This window comes from Ruditapes philippinarum, unplaced genomic scaffold (genome assembly GCF_026571515.1).
Source record: "Ruditapes philippinarum isolate M1 unplaced genomic scaffold, ASM2657151v2 ctg4_1_1_1_1, whole genome shotgun sequence".
Lineage (NCBI taxonomy): Eukaryota > Metazoa > Mollusca > Bivalvia > Venerida > Veneridae > Ruditapes > Ruditapes philippinarum.
This window is the reverse complement of record NW_026858503.1, coordinates 143643-170176: the sequence shown is the minus strand read 5'-3', so window position 1 is coordinate 170176 and position 26534 is coordinate 143643. Positions and strand designations below refer to the sequence as shown.

The window sequence follows — 26534 nt, the reverse complement described above, 5'->3', positions numbered from 1 at the left end:
ATTTTCAAGCTGAAATCAAACGAAAATTGATTTTTATTTATCTATTTAAATTTGGGAAAAGCGTCTTATGTTAATATCATTTTATCTGTATGAACACACACAAGGAAAATTACATTCAAATTATGATACTGTAATTAAGTACTGTATATATTCCTCCGTACGATTATGGATTCATAATATGAAAAAGGCAAAGCCTCAAAGCGAGCTCGATGTACTTTTTAAGTGAAATAGTATGAAATAATCTCCAATGCAGTGACGAGTGCGTGTGACGTCACACGTACTGTGTTAAATATGGCTCCGCCCCTGTCGTGAAATGAATTACGAGTTTTGAAAACGTTGATAAAACTTTGTTTACTAAGTATTTTATTTCAATCTATAATTTTTCAAGCGAAATAAATATTATTTAAAGTGAAATAAATGTAAAACTTAAAACGTTTGCGACATTAAAATAGCGTACTTTGTTTGTTTTGCACGTGCTGTTTGGCGCTACATTGTGACGTCACGTAAACAATACTTTAAACGTCTGTACAGCGTTAACGACTGAATAAAAGATATTGGTGTTCGGATTCATTTTCTTAGTTAGACCATTTTCTTTCATTCTAGATAGTTTTCACAACAAAATTCGACAAAAAAATTGTTTTTATTTTTCAGATTTCAACAAAATGGCCCCTTCGATTTTCACATTTTATACACAGCTTCCGTTATTCTGGTTCCCTGTCCAATCGTGGTTCCCATAGACGTGCGCGGGTGACTAGTCTACACATCCGTTTTCAGTCAGAATTCCTCAGTTTTTATCGTTATCTTTAAATTCGAAAGGTTGCGATGTGTCCATTTTTTTTTACTTTGGACGAAAGTTTTCAAAACCATCACTTAGCAGGTACTCGCGTTACCGTAAAGCTCGCTTTGCGAGCAGGCCCTTCGGGCCAGCTCGTCGAGCTCGCTATTAATCAAGATCTGTAATGCGATGAGATCATTGGGTGAAAGATAAAGACGAGCATAGCCTGTATGGTTAAAATTCATTTTTATTTAAAAGGCCAATGTAAGTGTAGCAGGAGAGGGCTACTTCCGAGGCGACAGGCTGCAAAATTATCACAACCTGGCTTCGCAAGTTCCTCTCCCTTTTTCTTGCTACTGATTATAAAGCCTGTAGCTTGGACTCACTTCGTCCCTTTACCCCGAATATTTGCTGCAAGAAATGACAAAAACACCAAGTTTCCAGTTCTGATTTTTAATACAAAATTAAATACTCATACTACAATGTTCTTTATTTAAACATATAAACTTCAATTTATCAAAGTATAGACATTAAATTCTATAACAACTACCAAATTTAATATAAAGAACTTTCAATGCAGAGTAATAGAAAATAGATATACTGTACTTTTACTTTAATAAAGAAATACTAAATAATTTACTTTTATAATACCTAATAAATTAAGATATGGGAAAGGGCGGTACGTAGCTTGGCTTTGTAACCTTTGCTACCAATGATGCATGTATGTATGTTGTTAATGCTTAATGAGGGTCCATCCGCCCGTAAGGGCACAAAAAGCAGCTTTCGCTGTCGAGTACGGACCCCGGACATGTCACCAGTCATGCCCTTAAAGTATGTTATAATTCTAAAATGGTGACCTATTTGATTGGAATTCAGTAATTCACTGAATGAGCCCAAATAAAATGCAATTGTTTTTAGATTTATTAATGAAATAATACACGGGAGGCCAATGAGACCATTGTGTGCATTATGTTGTTTAGTATAAGAATTGTTGCTGCCTAAAATAAAGGATCAAGAAGCGGACGGGTAAGATTTCCCTGACATAGAGACGCACGGACAAGCAATGGTGCTTCGGACCGGTGTTTTTTTGGTTCGGTGCCACAGACAAGCAAAACGGACAGACAAGTTCACTCCTTCCAGTTTTCAGCTCCGCCATGGACCATGGACTGCTTCCCTCATCTGGTGGGTCTAGAAGAACTCTTCCACGTCTTCGGTCTTCGAAGATGTCTTCTTTGACCTCCCCCCTTAATGCCTACTTTGAGAGTGCGACATTTTTGGGGCTTGGTCATGGACTTCTCATCCCCTCAGAGTGGTCTTCTTCATCCCGTCATGTAGTTCTTCCAGATGTCTCAGATATATTGAGATAACCGCCTGATATGTTACCATCACTCGCATATCGATCCGACTGCCGGTAAGCCACAGACAATTTAGTAATTTATAAAATATGAAATGATTTCCGAAAGATAAATTCTGCCTGTATCGGTCCAATTTTGAATTTTGTTTTGTTACTACCAATGATGCATGTATGTAGTTAAAGCTTAATGAGGGTCCATCCGCCCTCTCGGGCACAAAATGCAGCTTTCGCTGTCGAGTACGGACCCCGGACATGTCACCAGTCATGTCCTTAAAGAGTTAATTTTGAAGCACAAAATGGTGATAATTTACCTCCATGCAATTTCCACGGAGTATTAGCCAAAGATATGAATTTTGAGCCAAAAGTAGGTCACTGTACGGTGGTCAATGAGAACCTAAATGTACAGTAACCTGTGACAATAGGAAAGGTGTTTTTAGCCCTGAAAAGGGCTGTTGGTGCCAGCTATAGGCCTGCCTTACAAGCCGTCTATCTGTACTAGGGGCTCACGCACCCTAGTACACCATCCTCGTCGTCTCAGCCTACTTTGTAGGGCCACTCCCCTCGGCATTAGTCAAGACACCGGCAGCTAGTCCAACTAATTAGACTTGTCAAAGAGACACCGAGATAATTTTGGACGGGCGCTGTCTTTTTCCAACGGTTTGACAGTAAGAAAAAAAAGTCTGTAAAATGGGTCAAACCGTTCACGCCGAATTAATTAGGCTAACCGTATACGTACTGTCTCCATTATAGAATTTATAAGATAATGTAGCTCTAGACATGAAACACTTTTTTATAAGAGGAGTTTCCGATTTTGAAATCAGTTCTTGTTATTTTATTATGCTAGTTTTTTTCCTATATATTAACACATATATATAAATCTTATATTTAGCTCCGTGATATTAACTACTTCGTAAGGTCTGTACCTCAGTATTTAATTTGTTATCAGGGGCGGCAATACCCTTTGTCCCAAATATTCCTTAACGTGTTGAAATCGAAAGTATTAAGAAATACTATAGCAAAAATACTTATAAAGTCTGTTCGTCTTAGGTTATCACATATATTTTTTGTTTGTATTATTATGTGTAAAAATCTAATTTCATAACTTGGAAATAGATATCAATTCTGAGTGTATTGTTTAAGAAATAATATATCTCAAACTGTGATTTTATGGCTCAATAAAATCACTGTTTGGAGTTCGGATGCGAAGAATAATATCACGAGGGCGTAGCCTGAGTGATAAAGTGATGCGCATCCGAACGACAAGCGATATCAAGCGATAAAATCCCCGATTTGGATATATTATTTCGATTCTAACACGACGTCATCAAATAAATGCTGCCGCACCTGATATTAAGCTAAATAGCGCCTGATTTGTTTCCATACTTATTTTCAGCGCGTCACATTTTAGTGGTTACTCACGTGTATAATGATTACGTCACATGTCTAAATATAGAACGTCAAACAGTGATTTTATTGCATATTATCACACTTTCGTGCCGATTTTACGTCTCCGTAAAAATGGTATTGCACGGCCGTGCATATATTTTGACGTGACGTCATTAGCGTTATACAAACATAGTGTAAAGACTCGCTAAATGTTAGCGTTATACTGTAGGCGCGTCAATGAAAAACGACTGTTTTTCACTTTCAATTGTCTTTATTTTGGATATGTGATAAATAGAATATCAAATTCGTGTAAGTTCATTACTGAATTTATTGAACTCGTTGAAAAAAATAATATTATGCTCGCCAGAGGCTCGCATAATACAAGTTTATTCAACTCGTGCAATAAATTCAGTATTGAACTTACACTCATTCAATATGCTCTATTTCTAATACGACCCGCATCTTGTCCCTATTGAACATAGAAGAACCGAAAGTGTGTTATTATGCAAAATGAAAAGTCACAGAATGGCTGTAAATATCGTAAAAAAATGAAAAATCTCTGAATCCCACTAAATCTGTATGTTAACCAGTTATAATACTTGTGTGTCCTCCCATGGCTGTAACAAAGTGTAAACACCTGTCTCTTGGTTATATCGTAGTTTCACATGAAGGCTCAGGGAATATTTCTCCATTTCTGAATAAGAGCTTCCTCGAGTTCTAGCAACTCCTGCATCAAGACCAATCATAACATCACACCTGTCGGCTGATTTGAACAGGCGTGTGAGAAAGCGACCAGAAGCCCCTCGCAATTTGCTGGAACTCGAGCAAGCCCTTGTTTAGAAATAGAGCATTGTAAGGCAGAGGTGTTTACGTTGTTATAGCTGACTGGGAGGGCATAAAAAGTGTTAGAACTGGTTCAAATACAGATTTAGTGGGATTCAGAGATTGTTCGTTTTGTAACGATTTTTACAGTCATTCTGTTATTTTTCATTTTACAGTTGCCTATTTGTTTTGTTATTTTTTCTACTTTCTTATCAATGATTGTAGTTCTAAGTAGTAATTAAGTGTGATATGTTGAATTTTGTATGGTCCAAATTGAACAAAATCTGTTCTCAAAATAACCTATTTATACAGAAAAATGTCTGATTATATGTGCCACTGATTGTACATGACCTGTTATAACACGACATTATTTACAAAAAGCAGTATTAATAATGATTGATAGTGATTCTAGGAACATTTTCCCAGAAATGAAACCAATTAAGAAATATATACAGACGTCAGTGTTCATGTACTTACATAATACTTAAAAACACATCATGTCAAAGAAAAAAACCTAACGGCTCGGGTTATATTTACAAATAGCCGTTTATATAGGGCCATATAACCTGTCAACGATCTTTATAACTAATAATATACACGTAGGGCGCTAATAACCTCAAAACAGTTTTAAGTAACATGTATGTAATAATACCAGGTCTTATTATATGTCTCTGCAAATACGTAATGGCCAATATATCACAAGAAAAACATGCGACGTCATTGTGATAAGACATTTGATACGCATGTTTATCAACTGTCATGAGTGTCGCGTGACGGATTATGAGTTTGCCGCCTAAAATCATAATCGTAATTGACCTAGCTGATGAACATAAGCACGTGCAAAACAGGTCAAATGTTATTCCACATTTCAACGTCAATTTATCAAAATAGAGTAGACAGGGGTTATGTCACGATGGCTTAATTTTATGATTTGACTTACAGAGATGCCCAGAAAAAAAGTTTTATTAAGAAATAAAAATAACTTGCGACTTAACCGGTTCTGCTATAGCCTTTGTACAGTACCTGTAGCAATTAAAGGAAGCAACTCTATTTTTTATACTTCAGAGGGCTCTGGGATATATTAAAGTTGCTGGAAAAAAACTCAAGTGCATTATAGCTGGGATTTTTTTAAAAACTTTTTGCAAGATTAAAGACATTATATTCAGAGACGGGCCGGAAACTGATAATCCTGAATAATTTAATAGACCCTCGGGTTTTTCAACATCCTCGAGGCTAATATATATTTAATCGATGGAGCTAAATATAAATGTGATTTAATCACGGCTTTAATTACATTTGCACTACAACATACATTATGATTTTGCTTTACCCACGGTGTTCTATTTGAAAGACAGCCCTGATGCTTTATTTGGATATGTACAGAAGTGAAGTTTTGAACATGTACTGTAGAGTCATTATCATATATGATGTATTTAACATGTACACCGATGACCCATTACTTAATTGGAAGCGAATGGACAAAGAAAATAGCTTCCTGAAATCGGGGTTTCTGTTGAAATGGGTACGAAAATTTCAGTGACATGATATGCAAACAATACAAAATATATATTTAAAGTATCACGTTGTGTTTTTAATGATTAAAAGCATGTCATTTTGATATAATTGGTCATTTCCTTATTTTAATTCGTACCTAATATTTTCGTACTCACATTTGTGCAAGTTCGGATAACTTTTCCATATATGGAGTTAAAACGTATTGAAACGAAAGCGCGTTGTTGTTATACATGTATACAGAATGCTTTTCAGTATATACTTAAACTATTTAATTGACATCAGTTTTTTGTCAATGCCTAAATTTAATTTTGTTATTATCAATTTTTATTATGATATGTATCAATATGTATAATTTAAGAAATGATAATAGATGAACATTAGATTGAGTGAGTGATGGTGTGGTCAAGTAGGTAACACACCAGACTAGTCATCTAAGAATTGCTGGCTGCTTTGGTTTATACCTTGTCAGGGGCAAGCTGCTCCCTTGAGCAAGAAAATTTACACTCATTGCTTACTCCTTAGCACTGGTTGATTCCAGGAACAGATTCAAGAAATATAGAATTAGAATGTTTCAATTAAGATAAGCTAATAGCTTTCAACATAATCAGCCTAAAAGAAATCAATATAAACTAAGATTGGAATAAGCATTGGAGAAATTATAAGCAGGATAAGCTGGAGAGGGTACTGTTTGAGGATTTAACTCAATACAGTGTTGGAGCAGTTTCTCTAGACGCTTGCAGAAATCATGATCACAAAATAGACAAATGGCTTTTTTTCCTACAATTCTTATAATTTTAAATCATTAATGTATGTAAATGGTAGTGATGAGATGAATGAGACGTTTCATACACATGGGTTAAACTTAAAAGTTATGTCAAAATGTAGTTTCTTTTTGAAAATTTCTCAAGTTACCGAAATGCTGCATAACTTTTCCTGATTTAAGCCTGGTGCCTTTTCCCAAATAGCTAGAAATAGCTCTATTGGTAAATTTTCACAAAGGGGTGAATTAACACACATGACAGATTGGCAGGTTTTATAGATCCCATACAAATTTTTTAAATGAATTCCATCCCGACTAATCAGACAGAAAAAAAACACCACATTGTACTTAAGTGTTTATTTTTTGTTTAATATGCAGTTCTCTCCTGTATTAAGTTGGAAGCCAATAAAGTTGATGTCAATAATTTCAGCTGATCAAGAGATGGAAGATACGCTGGTTTACTCTCCATGAGGATGAATTAAGATGTCACCCAAAGAGAGATAAATCTGTAGTGATCGAGACAGTTTCTTTGCAAGGGGCTTCAGTTGTCTGCCCTTGTTTTGATGAGCCAGATATAAATGTTGAGGTAAGTGTATGCAGCAAAAAAATACTCAAAGTTGTATTATACTATAGAACAAGGGATACTCACCAAAGTTGTATTACATCCTTGCTAAGAAATTTGTTAAAATGAATTTTATTGGCTCCTTTTAGGGTTCAATAGGGTTGGTGGAAAGCAGTAGCTGTTTAGTATAACATAATGTCTGTAATCATCATTAAAGTTGTTAAATGACATTCTTTTTATGCCACCGCAGCATCTCTGATATGGTGGCATATAACGATTCACCTGTGTGTCAAAATTGGCCCTGCCTCTGGGGGTCATTGATTTTCACTATGTACATATAGCAAAAACTTAAAAAATCTTCTGTTTGAAGGTATAAGGCTTAGAGCTTTGATTTTTGGTATATGATATCATCTATAGGTCCTCTACAAAAGGTGGTCAATTTTTGCCTCTATTGTCAAAATAAGCCCGCCTCTAGGGATTCATAGGTTTTCCTTATATGCATATGGTAAAAAGTTAAATGAAAAAAATCTTCTCTGAATTGACAAAGGCTAGAGGTTAGATATTTTGCATCAAACTGTGTAGTGGACCTCTACCAAGATTGTTCAAATTATAGCCCAGGGTGGTCATTGATTTTCACTATGTACATACAGAAAAAAACTTTTAAAAAATTTCTGGTCTGAAGGTACAATGCTTACAGTTTGATATTTGGTATATAATATCATCTTCAGGTCCTCCATCAAAGTTGTTCAAATTTTGCCCCTAGTGTCAAAATTGGCCTGCAAAATAGGAGAAAGCTAGAGCTTAGATATTTGACATGAAACATTGTCAGGTGGACCCGGCTCAAAATTGTTTGAATTTCACCCTTGGGTCTCAATTTTGCCCTGCCCAAGGGGACAGTGACCTACTTTCTTTTCCTTTGATGTATAGCCATGAAATTTGGACCATGTACACAGTTTGAGATGTAAAATTGAATTTTAATATAAGCTGACCTAGATTTGACATGTGACCTACTTTCTTGTCCTTTGATGTACAGCTTAGCTGCTATGAAATTTGGACCATGTGCACAGTTTTTTTTATGTAAAATGGAACTTTGATTTCAGCTGACTTACATGTAGATTTTGATGATGTGACCTACTTTTTTGTCATTTGATGTACAGACATGAAATTAAGGCCATGTGAAATATGACCACCAAATTCACTTGACTCAACTGCATTATGGCAAAGTTCAGTTGTATAGAAACACTTCTTATACTTCTATTTAGTATTGTATTATATAATGCAGTTTATATAATGCGGTGGCATAGCATTTTTCACAAATGCAATCTTGTTTAAGCCCTCTCTCTATTTTGCCATCTCTACTGTAAAAAATCGAAATCACTAGAGCTAAAAAAATTGAAAGATACATCAACTTTATGTAATGCTAATAAATAAAAAATTAATGCATTTTGATTTTCAGTTTTGAATTATAGGTTTGTAATATTGACAAATATAAGCTGAAGCTTTTCTAAAGGTTAAATATGTTATTTTTAGATATATTGTTACTAGAAATACTTTAGTTTGAAACAACAGAAAATAAAAGCTGAAAACTGCTTTAAGGGTTTTATGTTGATTTTTTTATGTTCTCTAGCATGCATTTAAAGTGACAACTCCGAATGGCGGGGAGCTTCTGTTCCAGGCAGCTGGTTTACAGGATAGAGATAGATGGGCCCATGCTATAGGAGCAGTCATACGCTCAATTACATCCTCTAGTCAGGTGAGTTTGCTCATCAAATTTAACAACACGATTGTCATTTTTGGCAAAAAAAATGCCTCGAAACTTAGAAAATACTCATTACTGCTTGCTATAAAGGTAATTATGCCTAAAATTTCTAAAAATTAAAAATGGACCATCTCAAAAAAAAATTTAATGACAAACCTGCTACATTTGTTTTTTTAATGATGTCACATTTCATGATGTTACATCTTTATAATGTCATACTTTAGGTCCAGTGTACTTCTCAAGGATTCTTGTAAAATTGATTGAATGAAAATCTTGTTATTTGATGGAGAAAATTTAATTAGGCAAATGAAAATCAATACCAACTGTATTATAGGCAAATATAAATCAGTTCATTTCTGTAAGCAATGATTTTTTACTGGTAAAATTTTGCATAGAAGAGTGGAGCATAAATAGTAAAGACTGGGCATTAAATTGTAGTAGTCATTCAGGTCATATTTTCACTATTTTGTCTGGCTTTTGAACACCTGGGGGCATCCTTAGCCTACAGGTTTAAATCTTTGCCTTCATATCACTTGCCCCTAACAACTGTTGGTTAAAATCCTGCCAGGAACTTTGAATTCATTCATGTGAGGAAGCTATCCAGCTATCTTAGGGAAAATTGTTTGTTCTGCTTATATGTTGGTCGTGCATAAGACACATAGGGACGCCTGAGGTCTACCTCCACCAGTAAAGCGGGTAAGTCGCCATAATTATGACCTTTACATTGTCATTGTGACTTAAAACTCAACCAGTCAAATCAATAAAATCATGTCTTAAGTTTTTATGTTAATAATGTTTTCTGTTCTATGCTATATTACAAGGTGCACTGTTATAATAGTATTATTTATCTATACATGTTATCTTTTTGCAGATATCAAGTAGCCCAGTGAAATTTCAACACTTCAGGGCCAAAGCAAATGTCACGTAAGATATTTAGTTTTAGAGATTTTTAAGGCTGTTTTTTTGGGCCAAAGTTCAGCATTACTGGTTGGGGATCACCTCAGTTCATTTCATGTTTTGTTTTGCAATATTTTAGGAATGAGCAGATACATAAGAAGTAGCACCATTCTTTCATAACCTAGCTGGATAGTTGACATTAAAGTATCTAAAGTCTTTAGTGGGATACATACCCAAAGTGGTGTATTGTGAGACCAAAAATACATGTAGTAAACTTGGACTATTATCAGCTTGTCATCATTTTAATAATTCTGTTGTGTTACATTGTATGCTTCCAATTAATTGACCCATAACCTGTTGGTGGCGACTAAATGTATCCATGTGCTGAGTTGAGTTGCAGACCAAGATTAACTGGGACAATGGCACTAGGACATCAATGGTGTCTGATCATGGTCTACTCTGTTTGCTTTTCAATCAGTCCCTTTGTTGAAAATTTCCTGTAAAGTGTTTAATGATTTGAAAGATTGACAAGTCCAGTTAAGATATTAATCTTGGTAAAGGTCTTTTCGTCATAGTACATGTTTCGTATTAACATTTTTGGTTGAATAATAAGCTACGTTCTATTTTTAAAACTGTATTCTTTCAGTATAAAGTCACACTTTTTGGGGCACCTAGAAGGGGATTTCCTATCTATACTTGGCATTGCTGTCTAAGAAGAATTATCTATGTTTTATTAGCTACCTCAATACCTTCTTTTTCACAAGAATTTACTGTCTGTAATGCAATTCAAATTTTTAATGGTGGAGGTCAAATGATTTTATCATGTCACAGCAAAATAAAGATCTGTTTATCTAGGCCAGACAATATGAAACTAATTATCTAATTTAAAGTTGTAAACCATTTAAAATTACTTCATGAGCATTTTGTGAAAAATGGCTGTTTTCATTGAAAAGTCTCCCGTTACAAGTTCAAATTGCTATAATACTATAAAAACTGCTTCAACACTACTCAAACTTGGCACAATTGTTGACTGGACCACTGCCCTTGCAACAACATGCTCAGGCTTAAATTTTCTGTTACCATGGCAACGAGGGGACATCTCAAAATTGCCAAAAATCACTATTTTGCGTTGATTTTTTCCATCATAATTGATTTCAAAGTGCTGCAACTTCTCAATGGATTGAGATAGAGTCAAATGCTTTTCAGCGTTGGTTATACGTTACCTTATGATCAATCTGAGGTCATTTATAGCCTCTCACAAGTCCAAAATTTTCTTGGCGATGAGGGAGACTCCGCCCCCCTTCAAACCCCCCAAACAGAAGGGGGCACATCCCCCTTCTGGCAAACCCCCTGATGTATCTTTTGGTTGGGGGCCGCGCCGAAAAAGTGGTCACTTTTTTTAAACAACATTTCTCAAACGAAAAACAAGTGTTGGGGGCCTAAATAAGGCATTTTTTCACCATTTGAGACAACAAAAAGGGGGGGGGGGGGAAAAGGGCGTTAAAAGGCGTGTATATGAAGTAATGGGTTAACAGAAAATGATGAAAATACTTGAAATTACCCTAAATCGCGTTTTTCCATGTTTAAACATGGCCTGTCATATAAATTTGAAGAAAAATTGTTGTTTTGTAGATTTTTTTATTTTTTTCATTAACCCATTACTTCATGAGCATTTTGTGAAAAATGGCTGTTTTCATTGAAAAGTCTCCCGTTACAAGTTCAAATTGCTATAATACTATAAAAACTGCTTCAACACTAATCAAACTTGGCACAATTGTTGACTGGACCATTGCCCTTGCAACAACATGCTCAGGCTTAAATTTTCTGTTACCATGGCAACGAGGGGACATCTCAAAATTGCCAAAAATCACTATTTTGCGTTGATTTTTTCCATCAAAATTGATTTCAAAGTGCTGCAACTTCTCAATGGATTGAGATAGAGTCAAATGCTTTTCAGCGTTGGTTACACGTTACCTTATGATCAATCTGAGGTCATTTATAGCCTCTCACAAGTCCAAAATTTTCTTGGCGATGAGGGAGACTCCGCCCCCCTTCAAACCCCCCAAACAGAAGGGGGCACATCCCCCTTCTGGCAACCCCCTGATGTATCTTTTGGTTGGGGGCCGCGCCGAAAAAGTGGTCACTTTTTTAAACAACATTTCTCAAACGAAAAACAAGTGTTGGGGGCCTAAATAAAGGCATTTTTTCACCATTTGAGACAACAAAAAGGGGGGGGGGGTGAAAAGGGCGTTAAAAGGCGTGTATATGAAGTAATGGGTTAACAGAAAATGATGAAAATACTTGAAATTACCCTAAATCGCGTTTTTCCATGTTTAAACATGGCTTGTCATATCAATTTGAAGAAAAATTGTTGTTTTGTAGATTTTTTGATTTTTTTCATTAACCCATTACTTCATGAGCATTTTGTGAAAAATGGCTGTTTTCATTGAAAAGTCTCCCGTTACAAGTTCAAATTGCTATAATACATGTACTATAAAAACTGCTTCAACACTACTCAAACTTGGCACAATTGTTGACTGGACCACTGCCCTTGCAACAACGTGCTCAGGCTTAAATTTTCTGTTACCATGGCAACGAGGGGACATCTCAAAATTGCCAAAAATCACTATTTTGCGTTGATTTTTTCCATCATAATTGATTTCAAAGTGCTGCAACTTCTCAATGGATTGAGATAGAGTCAAATGCTTTTCAGCGTTGGTTATACGTTACCTTATGATCAATCTGAGGTCATTTATAGCCTCTCACAAGTCCAAAATTTTCTTGGCGATGAGGGAGACTCCGCCCCCCTTCAAACCCCCCAAACAGAAGGGGGCACATCCCCCTTCTGGCAACCCCCTGATGTATCTTTTGGTTGGGGGGCCGCGCCGAAAAAGTGGTCACTTTTTTAAACAACATTTCTCAAACGAAAACAAGTGTTGGGGGCCTAAATAAGGCATTTTTTTCACCATTTGAGACAACAAAAAGGGGGGGGGAGTGAAAAAGGCGTTAAAAGGCGTGTATATGAAGTAATGGGTTAAAATGTCATTGGAAAAGCAAAAAAAGAAATTTTAATAGATTAAAGAACTTAATATTTGAACTATAGAGCAATTATAAAGCATGTTTGATAATCTTGACCTTGATAAAAGTTGTACATGTTTAAAACCTGTAGTAACCCTCTCTGATAATTGTTACTTTGATTGATGTTATGTCTGCCTGCTTAGCTCAATAGGGAAAGCATCAAATTTGTAATCTATGGGTCAGTGGTTCGATCCACAATCGAAAAATTTGTCCTTGACAATTGGTTCTGTTCCAGAAATGTGAGAGTAGTATTTGACATTAGTAATTCCTGGTCAGTTATCCAGGAAAACCAGTTAGATGGATTGACCACCAAGATATGTCCAAGAATGTGTTATAATTGGTGTTAAAAATCCCCGAACAAACTTGATATTATGGATTAAACATAAGAAAATATATGCAAAAAAACATTATTAACACTGCATAATGTAAGGTTTGCTGATGAGATGCTCTGATGAAAAAAGTTATAAAAGTTTCAATAATGTTTATATTTTTATTAAATGAAATATGGCAGCAGTACAACATAATGAAAATTAATAAAAACATTTGTTTCTTTACTTTCTCTTTCATTATGTATATTTACATTATTAAAGGGAAGTGCTTGGAGCCTTGCAAGATCCAGATGCTGGTGTAGAAATGAAAAGTCATGTCCGCAATGGAATTGTACATAAGAACTGCTTTAAAGGAAGTGACATCATACAATGGTTGCTACGCTGGAATATTGTCCGTAAACGTAATGATGGGGTGGCGCTAGCACAGACTTTGTTAAAATTAGGTCATCTACAGGAAGTGGATATATCTGACGGAACCGTCGGTGCCTCCCAGTTCTTCAAAGATGATGAAAAGCTCTATAGATTTGTAAGTAGAAGTATTAACAGGTTGTTTCTCTTCTATGGTTTTTACAATGAAATTTTGAGCATGACTTTGTAGGATAGTGTGTTCTGTCTATATCATTTATAATAAATTAGGGCCGGGAATTATATTCGAATATTCGAAACACTACCAAATAATGGAACATTAAAAAACGAATACGAATATTCGAAAAATAGAGTGTTTTTTTTTTTGTTATTACTAAGATCGTAAATTAAACCATTGACCATTACTTGACCAGGTGTTCACACGTTTGTATGACGCGTGTCAACGATTATGGCCAATTAACTGTGAAAACTTTGGGGTCTAGTTGATCAAAAGGGCACCCGTTTCACAGTTTGCAATTTACCTGTTTAACAGAATATAATGTAAATTTCCGATTTTAATTATCTTATTTATTGTTTTCTGTGCAATAATCTTTCCGATTAATCAGTAATTGTCTAAATTTTGTGAAAATGAAAAAATCGACACGTATTAATCGGTGCTTTATGAAAGCATGGTCAGTGTCAATATTCCGTCAAACTGGTCCCAGCGTCAAAATATATTTATTCCGTAGAAACTAGATTCCGTGTGATATTTACTGTGTTATAGCTAAATTTATCTGAAGAATATTTTAAACCTTATCTATAATTATAAATGAATAAAAAATATATTTAATTCAAATTAAGTTTCAATATAAATTATGTGTTTTTGGGGCTAAGAGGCTACGGTGATTCATATTACTGTCAATCAAGTCACGTGAATTACCTCCTGTTAATAAGACAAATGATCAGCAGTCGGATTAACTGAACAAATGGCAATTAAATTATGAATTTATTTCAAAAGTTAACATTTATGTCGATTTACAATATATAAAATAAATAACTTTTACGTAATAATATAGGTATTTTTAATCGTCGATTTTTCCAAGCATATTAAAGTAGTATAGTATTTGACGCAATCAATTTTGGATACATATACGTCAAAGAGAAATATTGGAACAAATGTTGTAAAAACGAATATTCGAATATATTCGAATATGGAAAACGCATATTCGAACATCAAATTCCTTATTCGTTCCCAGCCCTATAATAAATCAATGATAACTTATTTTAGAAAGCAATACTCATATTAAATAACTATTTGTTGTTATTTTAGAAAGAAATGCTTATGATAAATAAGTAAAATAACAATTAATTGCTTATTTTAGAAAGAAATGCTTATGATAAGTAACAATTTATTTCTTATTTTAGAAAAAAATGCTTATAATAAATAACAATTAATTGCATACAAACTGTATATTAGAAAGCATTGCTTGTAATTAAGAAACATTGAGTGTGTATTTTAAAATGCCATGCTTATAATTTTGGTCAAGTGTTTATTTTAGAAAGTGTTACTCATAATAAGGAACTATTGACATTTTAAAAAGATTATCTCATAAATTTTTAAGAACCATTGATTGCTTATGTTAGAAAAATTGATTGAATGATCTGAAATTTTGCACACAAGTTTTTGTTCAAGACCTTCATCAAATGGTACTCAGATCTTGGAAAAAAAAAATTTCACTCCTGTCTTGTCAAAAAAACGTCACGATGTCCTTTTAACAAAGGCTGCAAAAAGGAGAGTTAATGTATAGGATAGTCAAATACAAAGTGCTGAAAATCATATGATTATAGCACTAGTTGTAAAATGTGCATCTGTGAAAGTTTTGTTTATGGTAATATATATAAAACATGTATTTCAGACCTCATTGAATCTTGGTGCTCAACGTAATAGCTACTTTGATAGTTCAGATAGTGACTCTAGTCTCTCCGATGATGAAGACGATGACGACTCTAGAATTGTAGAGAAAGTAAAAAAAGGAAAAGTCATCAAAGCTGGTTTCCTATCCAAAAAGGTACCTGAGCATTATCATTGTAATCAGTACATACATATATACATGTATACTGTTTGTTGCCAGTTGATTTTAAGTTGAAGCCCGTGCTGTGACATGATTTGATGATAGGGATAACTTCTAAAACCATTTGTTGCCAATTGAAATATTGATTTAAATGTAATTTTGATATATGTATGAGGCCATTTGTTTTACTGCACTATTGATCTATTTGATTTAAGTGTAGCGATTAAAAAGATCAGGATAAGGTTGAGTAGAAATTACTACAAATAGCTTGGTAAACTTCTAGCATGTAAAATAATTAATAAACTCACGATAAAAACATTGATAAAATCATAATCTAAGCCTTAAGCTTACTTTGTCAAATTGTCAAATATGCTAAATGGTGCTAAAGTTGACTTGTATTTTCTTTCTTAACATGTGTTTTTCAGTAAAGTGGCTGTAATTAATAGTTATATATTCTATGCATAAATTTGTATTTTTGAAGCCATTTGCTTAGTAAATATGAAGATGCCAGATGTCTGATTAAAAATGTCCCACTTTTTAATCACTTGAAGTACTTTGTAGGTTGCAGTGAGATTGTATTCTTTTATGTGAGGAAACGATCCAAATAACTTACTAAAATTTTGTTTTTATATTCCGGTGGCAGCCCATGCTTTATATAATGCATTAAGTTGCACCTGAGGTATTCCTATATCAGTAAAGCTTAAAAGTGACCATATTACTATTACAGAGTCAGTGTGACTGAAAGAAACTCCACTGAACCCCAAAAGTCTAAAAACATAAAATTTGAATGATTTACATTAATTGGCTGGGTCACTTAAAACATAACAATTTGTAAAAGATTATTAAGAAATATACCCATAAACACATGTATATTGAACATTGTATTTTCAAGTTATTCTTAGTTGATTTAGTCAGTTTTAGGTCATTTTTCACAAAAAGAATTATTATTCTGGAAAAATGGAGTGAGTGAATGATCTGAAATTTTGCATATAAGTTATTGATTTAGACCTTAATCAAATGGAGCATAAATCTAGAAGAATGATTTACAGTCCGGTCATGTCTAAAAAACCCAGTGGAGTCCCTTTAAAAGCATGAATTTTATAATACATGGTCTGGTTAGCTGGCTTTATAAATAAAATCAGTGATAATTATGAGATGATTCTGTAATGTGTATTACACAGTCAAAATATAAAAAAAAGCTATTTGATGTTTGTGCATTGTTTTTTTTTCTTTTTCTTTTTTATAGAAATCACTTCGTAAAGGGTGGCGTTTTGTAAGAGTAATACTCCGAGATAATCCTCCACTGTTGGAATATGAGTGCCCGTATCAGAGGACAAGTAAGGTGTGTAGAAGTAATTTACTGGTGTAATACAATGTAGTGTTATTCCCTATGAACTTGCCTATATCACCAGTATAGTGTCCTGTCAAATGGGTGTTCATTTTGTTAAATCCCTAAAAACTGCATTAGATGGTTCCAATTTAAATGCAGAGCAAGTCCCTTGCATTGATTTAGTTGGGTATAGGCATTTTAAAGGCCCACTATGCCTCAGAAATGCTATAAGTTTTATTTCTCAAAAACATTTTATTTTTTGGTATCTTGTTACAGTTTCAAAAAAAAAATATTCATTTGCCATGTAGATGAATTTTTATGCCCCCACAGAGTGGGAGCATATAGCGTTGCACTTGTCCGTCTGAGTGTCCGTCCGTCCGTCTGTCTGTCCGTACGTCCCGAAATCTTGTGAACGTAACTCCTCTTAAACCGGATGGCAGATTTTGCTTAAACTTCCAGGGATGAACAACCTTAATGTGTAGATGGTAGTTAAGGAAGGAATTTTTGCTGCGACCAAATTTAACAGAATTATGGCCCTTTGTTGATTTTTTCACTATATACTATGTAGAAATTTTGTGAACGTAACTCCTCTTAAACCAGATGGCAGATTTTGCTCAAACTTCCAGGGATGAACAACCTTAATGTGTAGATGCTAGTAAAGGGAGGAATTTTTGCTGCGACCAAATTTAACAGAATTATGGCCCTTTGTTGATTTTTTCACTATATACTATGTAGAAATTTTGTGAACGCAACTCCTCTTAAACCGGATGGCAGATTTTGCTTAAACTTCCAGGGATGAACAACCTTAATGTTTAGATGGTAGTAAAGGAAGGAATTTTTGCTGCGACCAAATTTAACAGAATTATGACCCTTTGTTGATTTTTAGTTTTCAACTTGTGGCACATGTAGTCCAAAAAATATTTGACCTAGAGTCATAAGATTGACAGAACAGTGGCGTGTGGGGGCATCCGTGTCCTATGGACACATTTCTAGTTTTTTGCTTCTTTTGCTTTGTTAGCAATTGATATCATTATAGTGAATAAGTATTTTTATGGAAGTCAAAATACTACATTGATTAAATTTTGCTACTTTTATGACAAATTACTGCACATTCAGAGCTACTTTAAAGCAGAATTCTGACTAACTTAAATTTGTAATTGTGTATTTATATCATTGTGTACCTTTTCTGGTCAAGTGACCATTTCATTCTTCCCTTAGTAAAAAGATTTCACATTAAATACTCTTTTAGCCTTTAAAAAGCAAGTATTTTCCATAATTTTTAGTTATTATGTTTTGTTAAATTTTGTAGAATAATTTGGTTTTCATTTTACAAAGGGTCATAAAACTAGCTAATTTTAAAGGATTTATCTTATTATAAATCAATTTATGATGCAATATATTTGTTAAAATTTTAATTAAAAGATTTTCATAATTGTATTTCAACAGGACCAAAAGATTGATCCGAAAAGGTCAAAATGCATTGATTTGCAGAACTGTTTCCTTACAGAATCCAGTAGAAGTACAATAGGTATAGTTGCTATTTATAGAATATATTTATGGTCTGTTTGCGAGATAGAGGAAAGTGTGGGGTGATAGGGAAGAAGGATGGGGAAGGAGATTGCAATATGGGAATATATACCTGATTTAAGCAAGATTATGTTTTATGTATTTCAAAGGATCAACTTTAATAGAAATAGTTGTTGTTGTTTTTCCCACATATTTATTTCTTTCACAATTTTGTTGTTTAATACCAGTATATTTAGTTTTATTGTGATTTGGGGCTTCAGAGTGTGATTGTACTTCTGTGATGTGATGTACTTTTATTAATTTTTCATCGGTATCAATAATTATTGTATCATTAAACATATTGGTATTTTCTTTATTTATTACATTTAGTAAAAAAAGATGACAAGCTGCAGCAACCCTCCGGGAAGCTCCGAATCTATATCCGAACAAAAGGTGGAAAGTGCCGCACATTTCAAACAAAGGATGATGAGGAATGGTTCGAATACATATCTCTTCTACAATCAATGTGTCTTGCTGGGTCGTCAGCAGGGAAATCCAAAACTTCCACATAAGTTTTATCCAAAATTTCCACAAAGAGTTTTAACAACCTGTTTGTTCGATTCTGACTATATTTTATCCCATACATTAGATATAAGTGCTGCATCAAAGTACTGTATCATTCCTAAAATTTTAGTGCTGTGTCATTCTTATATAATTAGTGCTGCATCATTTGTATATGGTTAGTGCTGCACTATACGTGTATGATTAGTGCTGAATCATTTGTATATGGTTATTGCTGAATTATACGTATATAATTAGTGCTGCATCATTTGTATATGGTTAGTGCTGCATTATATGTGTATGATTAGTGCTGCATTATACATGTATGATTAGTGCTGAATCATTTGTGTATGGCTAGTGCTGCATTATACGTATATGAGTAGTGATGAATCATTTGTAACTGATTAGTGCTGCATTAAACTTATATGATTAGTGCTGCATTATATGTGTATGATTTGTGCTGAATCACTCATATATGATTAGTGCTGCATCACTTGTTTTTGCTATTTTAAATGTAAATCTTGCTTAGAACTTGTACCCTTTTAAGATAAAGGTGTAAGATTATAAAAAGATATAAGACAAATAAAACCTTAACAAATGTATGTATCTTGTTTGCAATATTTAAATAGCTTGGAGGGACTATTAGTAAAAGTGCTTGTGCAAAATAATTTTTGAATTTTACAAAGAATATGTGAGATTAGCTCAATTTAAAAGATTAGATATCTTAAAGGAAAGCTTTTTGTTGTAACTGTGAAAATTGTAGTTAAGCTTTTGGAAAAAGATGTTGAATTGCTTTTTATATTAAGCAAATTTTATCTATATTTTATTGTGTAAAAATAGAACAAAGAGCAGATAATCTCTTCATTAAATGCTTATATTAAAGGGACTTGCCATTTTTGGAATCCTCCATGCGTATTTTATTAAAACTTTGGTAGATTGTAAGTGTTCTCAATAATCTAGAGATAAAATGCATTTTGTAAAGCTCAACTGATTAGTTTAGCCAGTTTTTTTTTTCTCCTATAAATGAATTTGTATTTTGTATGTCTAGCAATAAGAAGGAACTGTATCGAGGAAAGGTGCTTGTACACAGTCTTTTGTTATATACTTGTTTTTTAATGTTCAGATATGAACCAAGTTATTATTTTAATTATATGTTTTTATACCACAATACCTAATTAATGTATAGATTTTAATGCTTTAAGAAATTAATCGCTTCAGCCTAAATTATTAATATAACTTGAGTTAACTTAGATTATAAATTATTAGTATAACATGAGTTAACTTAAGTTAAAATTTTGTTAACTTTAGGTAACCTTATTTTAATTAATTAAACTTTACTTTTGTGAACCTAATTTATGTTAACTTAAGTTCACTTAACTGTAGTTCTCCTTACTTTAATTAACTTAATTTCATTGAACTTAAGTTAACTAAACTTAAGTTAGTCTCTTTTTAATTTTTATAGGTTAACTTTGTTAACCTAATTTTAAATTATGAGAATCTAATTTAAGTTAACCTAAGTTTACTTAACTTAAGTTCATCATACTTAAATTAACTTAAGTGAACTTAAGATACCTCAGCTTAAGTTAACCATCCTTTTGTGAACATACCAGTAATTTTTATGTTAACAACCATTGACAGTATATTAAAATATTATCTAGTAGAAGTTTTAAGATAATTTTTTTTTCTTAAACAACAATTAACATTACATGTTGTATATCGAAATATAATCCTGTAGAAGTTTTAAGATAATCATGTTGTATTGTATTATTGTTACTTGTTATAGTCCAGAAAATTGATTATAGCCAGGAAAAAATTCCTTGAGGGAATATATTAGAAGTCCTGTACCATGTATAACCATGTTATTGTTAGTCATTATATTGTTAGTATATCAATTGACATAAAGTCTAGTCATTTGTTATATTGTGTTGATAATCGATACTGGTTCCCTTATATTCTAGTGTTGTAATACAAATGTATATAGAAATGAATATAGTTACATTAATTGTTTATTATTCTAGAATAATTAACTATTCGTTAACTTTCTTTTTTTGAAAATCTGTATATTAATGTAGAGTGTAAGGAGGGGAAATGATTTATTGATCATTTTCAAGTAAAAATGATTAAAAAAAATAGATAATAATAGACAATAATAATTGTTACAGATTTCAAGGAATCTTGTGTACTAGCATAAATACTTGTTTTACAAGTGTTCTCTTTTGTGATTTATTACTTAAGTTAATTAAATGGAGGTGTTCATATTGTTCATATCACTAGAACAAATATTTTCTGTGAACAAATAACAACTGACCACAGTTAATTTTTTGTTAATGTTCACAAGTACAGCTTTTCACAGATGACATCTTGTTATGATTCACAAGTACAGCTGTTCACAGTTGACATCTTGTTATAATTCACAAGTACAGCTGTTCACAGTTGACATCTTGTTATGGTTCACAAGGACAGCTATTGACAGTTGACATATTTTAATGATTCACAGATACAGCTGTTCACAGGTGACATCTTGTTATGGTTCACAAGAACACCTGTTAACAATACAATCAGTGTTAACTAGCCCCATTTTTGTTCACAAGTTTCATCTGCACTCAGTGCATATCTAGGTACTGTTTACAAGTGCTGGTGTTCTTTTTTGCAATCGCTGTTCACTAGTACCATGGCTTGGTGTTCACACTTTTCATCTTATCTTAGTCCATGATTAATTACTGTTCACATGAGCTGATGTTTTGACTGCATTCTCTGTTCTTGTTCACTAGAGTCATCTGTTCTCAGTAGGGGTGTCATCGATTCAATCAATATCGGTGTATCAACGATCTTTGTTATCTGATTCGATATCGATTCCATTTTTTAAATATCGGATACCGAATTCACATATATTTCTAGCTAAAGAGACTTCAGCGACCAGGTTTTATAGAACTGATAGACCTGTTTACTGTCGCAAAACGTCAAAATAAAAGCGACATATAAAGTTATGGAAGCCAGAAACATTTTTTTTCTAAAATGAAAACGCAAATCAATGCCAAAGTTACCTTCCAGTGTCTCTAACGAATGCTGCCTAATTTCGTTGTAATCTCGCATGTCTGCTAAGTGGATGTCAAGACCCCTCAATTCAGATTTTAAAAAGGGAAAATGCCAAGAAAATTTGTCAGTGTTTCTTTGTAAAAATTAAGATTACAAAATGTTAAACTTTAATAATTATTCAGGTTCTAAACACTATAATTTGCCAATTAAACCGGCTTAATTGGAACGGCAAGGACGGGATTTAGCATGATCAGTAACTACGTAATAGCAACAACAACAACTAAAGTAAAATGGAAAAGGCTTTAAACTTTATAGTTACTAGTCATTAGTTTTCATTTATAGCTTAGTAATATGATAAAAAAAAGAAACAAATTGTTCAGTTTTCATAGTTTATCTTTTTTGCATTTGTCTTAATTTAACTGCTTTGTCAGTGTCCATAGGAAACATTTAAAAAGACTTGAAAGCTAAAATTTAGCCTGGCAATTGATAAATAGCTGTATTGCCGATAATTCATTACCGATTTATCGATACAAAAATCCTTATCGATGACACCTCTAGTTCTCAGTTCACATTCTCTTACTTTTCACAAGTACGGGCATTTATCTTTATGCAGTTAGTAATACATGTGTACTTGTTGTTGGTAAGCAAATATTCACAATTCATATCCAGGAATTGTTCACTAACTTCTTGATTGCTTTTCTGTAATCAGTGTTTTCTGTTGTTCACATGTTTCATCTGTTCTAGGTTAACATTAAGTTACTGTTTTAAATGAACTTATGTTCATATTACAGTCACTGTTCACTAGATCAAATCACCAGTGCCATTTGTTCACAGTACATTTTGTATACTGTTTACAACTGCTGGTGTTCATCTTTTTTTTACAGTCAACTTGCTATTGACATTTTTTTTACAGGATCTTCACAATTCATGTCTTGTTACTGTTCACAAGTACAGCTTACAGTAATGCAGTCACTGTTCACTAGACACTGGAATTGTTCACAGTAAAATCACATGCAGCCACTGTAATTTGATGTAGTTATAAACAACTCCTTTTAAGTGTTCTTCTTATCAATTGTTTGAATCATACATACTTTTTATTTTCTTCTGCTACAGACACATCTAGTCATTTATACTCATTATCTCATTGCTTTCCTTAGATGCTTCTTGTTTAGGTAGCCTTCATCCTTAAATTGCTGAATTTCTATAATGGATTTACCTCGCTTTGAATTTGGAACAGTCCATTCAAGGTTGAAGGGAGTTCATAAATAAAAAGGCCAAATTTAGCTACTGGTAGTAAAGAGCCTGGTTAGACTGTATGGTAGTGCAGGATGGCTTGGCATTATACTAGAGGCTTGTCATTTTCGGTTCAAGCAGGTTAAGAGTGTAGCATAAAAAATGACAAAATGCAATAATTTATGCATAATTTTGTTACAATAGGGACTTTCCACTATGCAATAATATCATAGGAATTAAAACATATGTTAATATATTATTCAGACTTGGACACAACCTTACTTTTAAAGGAGGTGTTTAAGTTACATGTATTGAAATATGCCCTTAATTTTTATGGTCAAATTTTCAAAATTCAGAAAATTGTCGGATCAACTTTGTTATGTAACAACAGATTTTATAATAGTAGCATTTGTATTTCACAAGACCCTCCCATTGAATTTTAAAATTTCTGTCTGCTTTAGATGCAGGGGCATCCATTGCCAAGTGGTTACGGTCAGTGACTCAAAACCACTTGCCCCTCACCACTGTTGGTTGGAATCCCACTAGGGAATTGGGATTCTTTCATGTGAGGGAGCTATACTGCTAGCTTCTGGAATGTTGGTGTTTCTACTCAAGTGTGCATCTGTGCCTAAAATAATGCACACAGGGATTCCTGAGGTCTTCCTCCATCAGTTGCCACCTATTCTGTGTTGGTGCACCTTAAAATCCAAACAGAAAAGAAAGAAAAAAGTATAAAAATGCAAATAAGTTCTGTATTTAAGCAAAATTACAAATTTTATACTGTAATGATTTTAAATGTTATTCAGTTGAAATTGTTATTTAATTCATGCAATACTGATATAAATGATGTATGTTTCATTTTGTAAACAGTGCTTTAAGATTGTTAAAACGCCGAACCTCTCTGGTCTTATGTCTCATTATATTCCATCCAGAAGCATTTTGTTTTTGTTTTTTTATCTGTTCATTTTTGTAGGGTGTCGATTGATATACATGTACATCACAGAAAATTTTATTTCTTGATGGGCATTTACAATTGAAAGATGTATTCCATACACCAATGGCACAGTGTTTGTTACTTAAACTAGGGAAAGAAATATATAAAACCTCAAAAAGAAATGTAAATATATTTTTGCAGACATAACAAACATGCAAGTCCAGGGGAGATAATTTGCTTTATTGAAAGGTTTTTCAAAATAATTGACCATTAATGATAGTTTACTGTAAAATGTATACAGAAATAAAAACACATGTTTCTTTACATTGTGGGAAATAATTTCCCTTTGCATTAGTTGTGGCATTTGCACATGCATAAACCACTGCCATTTACTTTTTGTTGATCAGATTAAAAGTTGATAATAATGGGAAGATATGTAGATTTTACCTGTGATTTGCAAGGTATTTGAAATGCTTCTTTGCTTGGTATTAGGATTTTCAAACAAATTAGAAATGAGCCATGTCACTACAAAACCAACATAATGCGTTTGCGACCAGCATGGATCCAGACCAGCCTGCGCATCCGCGCAGTCTGATCAGGATCTATGCTATTGGCTTACAAACCCTAATACAAGTAGAGAAACTGATAGCGAACAGCATGGATCCTGATCAGACTGCGCGGGTGCGCAGGCTGGTCTGGATCAATGCTGGTCGCAAACGCATTATGTTGGTTTTGTCATGACATGGCTCAAATTAAAAATAGTGCAATAAAGCTTTTAAATAGCGATGTTGATCTCCGTACATGTATTTCTTGTTGTGTTTTGGCTATAATCTTAACCATATATAACCAGTGAGTATTTGTTTTCTTCCAAAGTATTTTTTTTCTTCCCATGTTTTTCAGATATATATATTATGTATAAGTGATGTCTTACCTTTTTATAGACTATAACAAAGACAAAAAAAATAGTATATGTATAATACATTATTTCAAAGTGACATTATGCTCTTTTATTTCACTGTCGAAGTGAGCTGAATTGGCTGCATTGTCACTTAAGTGCAGTAATGGGTTAAGTCCTTCTGAATTTAATAGGAGTTAACCAGCTATTGCAAGAAAGTGACAATATACTTAAAAAGACTGACTATACTGATGATCATTGACCAATGAAAAATGTTCAGGATAAAATACAACAACTGCCTAAAATATGAAAAAAATGATACATTCCAAAGAATATTTATAGAATTTTCTGTGAGTCATGTGGGCTATTGATACATGAACTAGACTATTAAATTAAAAACAATCATCGCAAAGTCTAAAGTTATTTTTTCTTTGACCTATACTTAACTTTTTATTCTTGGGTGGACTTAATGTCACTTTAACTTTTTTTCTGTCATTTGATGGTTATATATTTCAAATGATTTGTGTATTTAATTGTATATTTACACCTGTAATTGAATACCTACATAATAACTGGAAATATCTTCTGAATTATGAAGGAATGTAATTCTAGATAAAACTCATTTTTCCCTTAGAAATAATTTGTTGAGAGTTAAGTTCCCTTGTAAATATTCATATGTGATATATATTTTAGTCTTCCATTGCAGTTTCTCTTGGTTAAATAGGGTTTGTACTCTGAAAGAACAAGTTTATCAGGTGATAATTTTTTAGGATAAGGGCAGTTACCCTTGAGGAATAAGGGAAATTACTCTTGAAAACTAAGGGAGGTTACTCTTGAGTATCTGCTATATGTCAAAGATTACAGAGTTGTTGGCACTTGTGTTATAAGCTGTGCTGTTGACATTTTGTTTTCTTGTTATGTAAAAGGTGGCTTATTTGCTGATTCATTGAAATCAGTGTCACCAGTTTTGTTAAATTTTAAGTTTAAGAAAATATTTATTTTCACTTCAAAATGATAATAAGATCTTAATGTAGTACCTTCACCTAAATTTGTGTAATGGTCATGTCCATTTTGGTGGTTGGAACTTCCCATTGTTGATTTTAGGGTATCCTAATGTCAAAATGCTTGAAAAAAGCAGCAAACAGTATAAAGTATGGTCTGACAATATTTTGGGGCAGGTTGGCTTGAATCTTTAGTGCTGAACAAGGCTGAATGTACATGTAAGTGTGGCCTCATTTAAATGAGTTAATTTTGTTTATATTTTTGAAATGCAGGGGTACAAGTTTTCAGGCATTTGCCTGAAGTTCAGGTTTTTTATGCTCCTGAAAGTACTCTTTTTCTATATAAAACCAATATAAATAATGCTTAATTCAGGGTTTTCAGGT

The 26534-nt window shown here is 33.3% G+C and overlaps 1 protein-coding gene across 1 annotated transcript; it reads left to right on the top strand.

Annotated features, from left to right (window-relative positions):
- Positions 1-5749: 5749 nt before the first annotated feature.
- Positions 5750-25811, top strand: LOC132753375 (pleckstrin-like). The gene is made up of 9 exons (XM_060743830.1): positions 5750-5859; positions 7043-7198; positions 8802-8927; positions 9805-9857; positions 13499-13763; positions 15499-15651; positions 16901-16996; positions 18431-18512; positions 18881-25811. The coding sequence occupies exons 1-9, from the start codon at positions 5776-5778 to the stop codon at positions 19060-19062; spliced, it is 1197 nt and encodes a 398-aa protein (XP_060599813.1). The 5' UTR covers positions 5750-5775; the 3' UTR covers positions 19063-25811.
- The last annotated feature ends 723 nt before the right edge of the window (positions 25812-26534 follow it).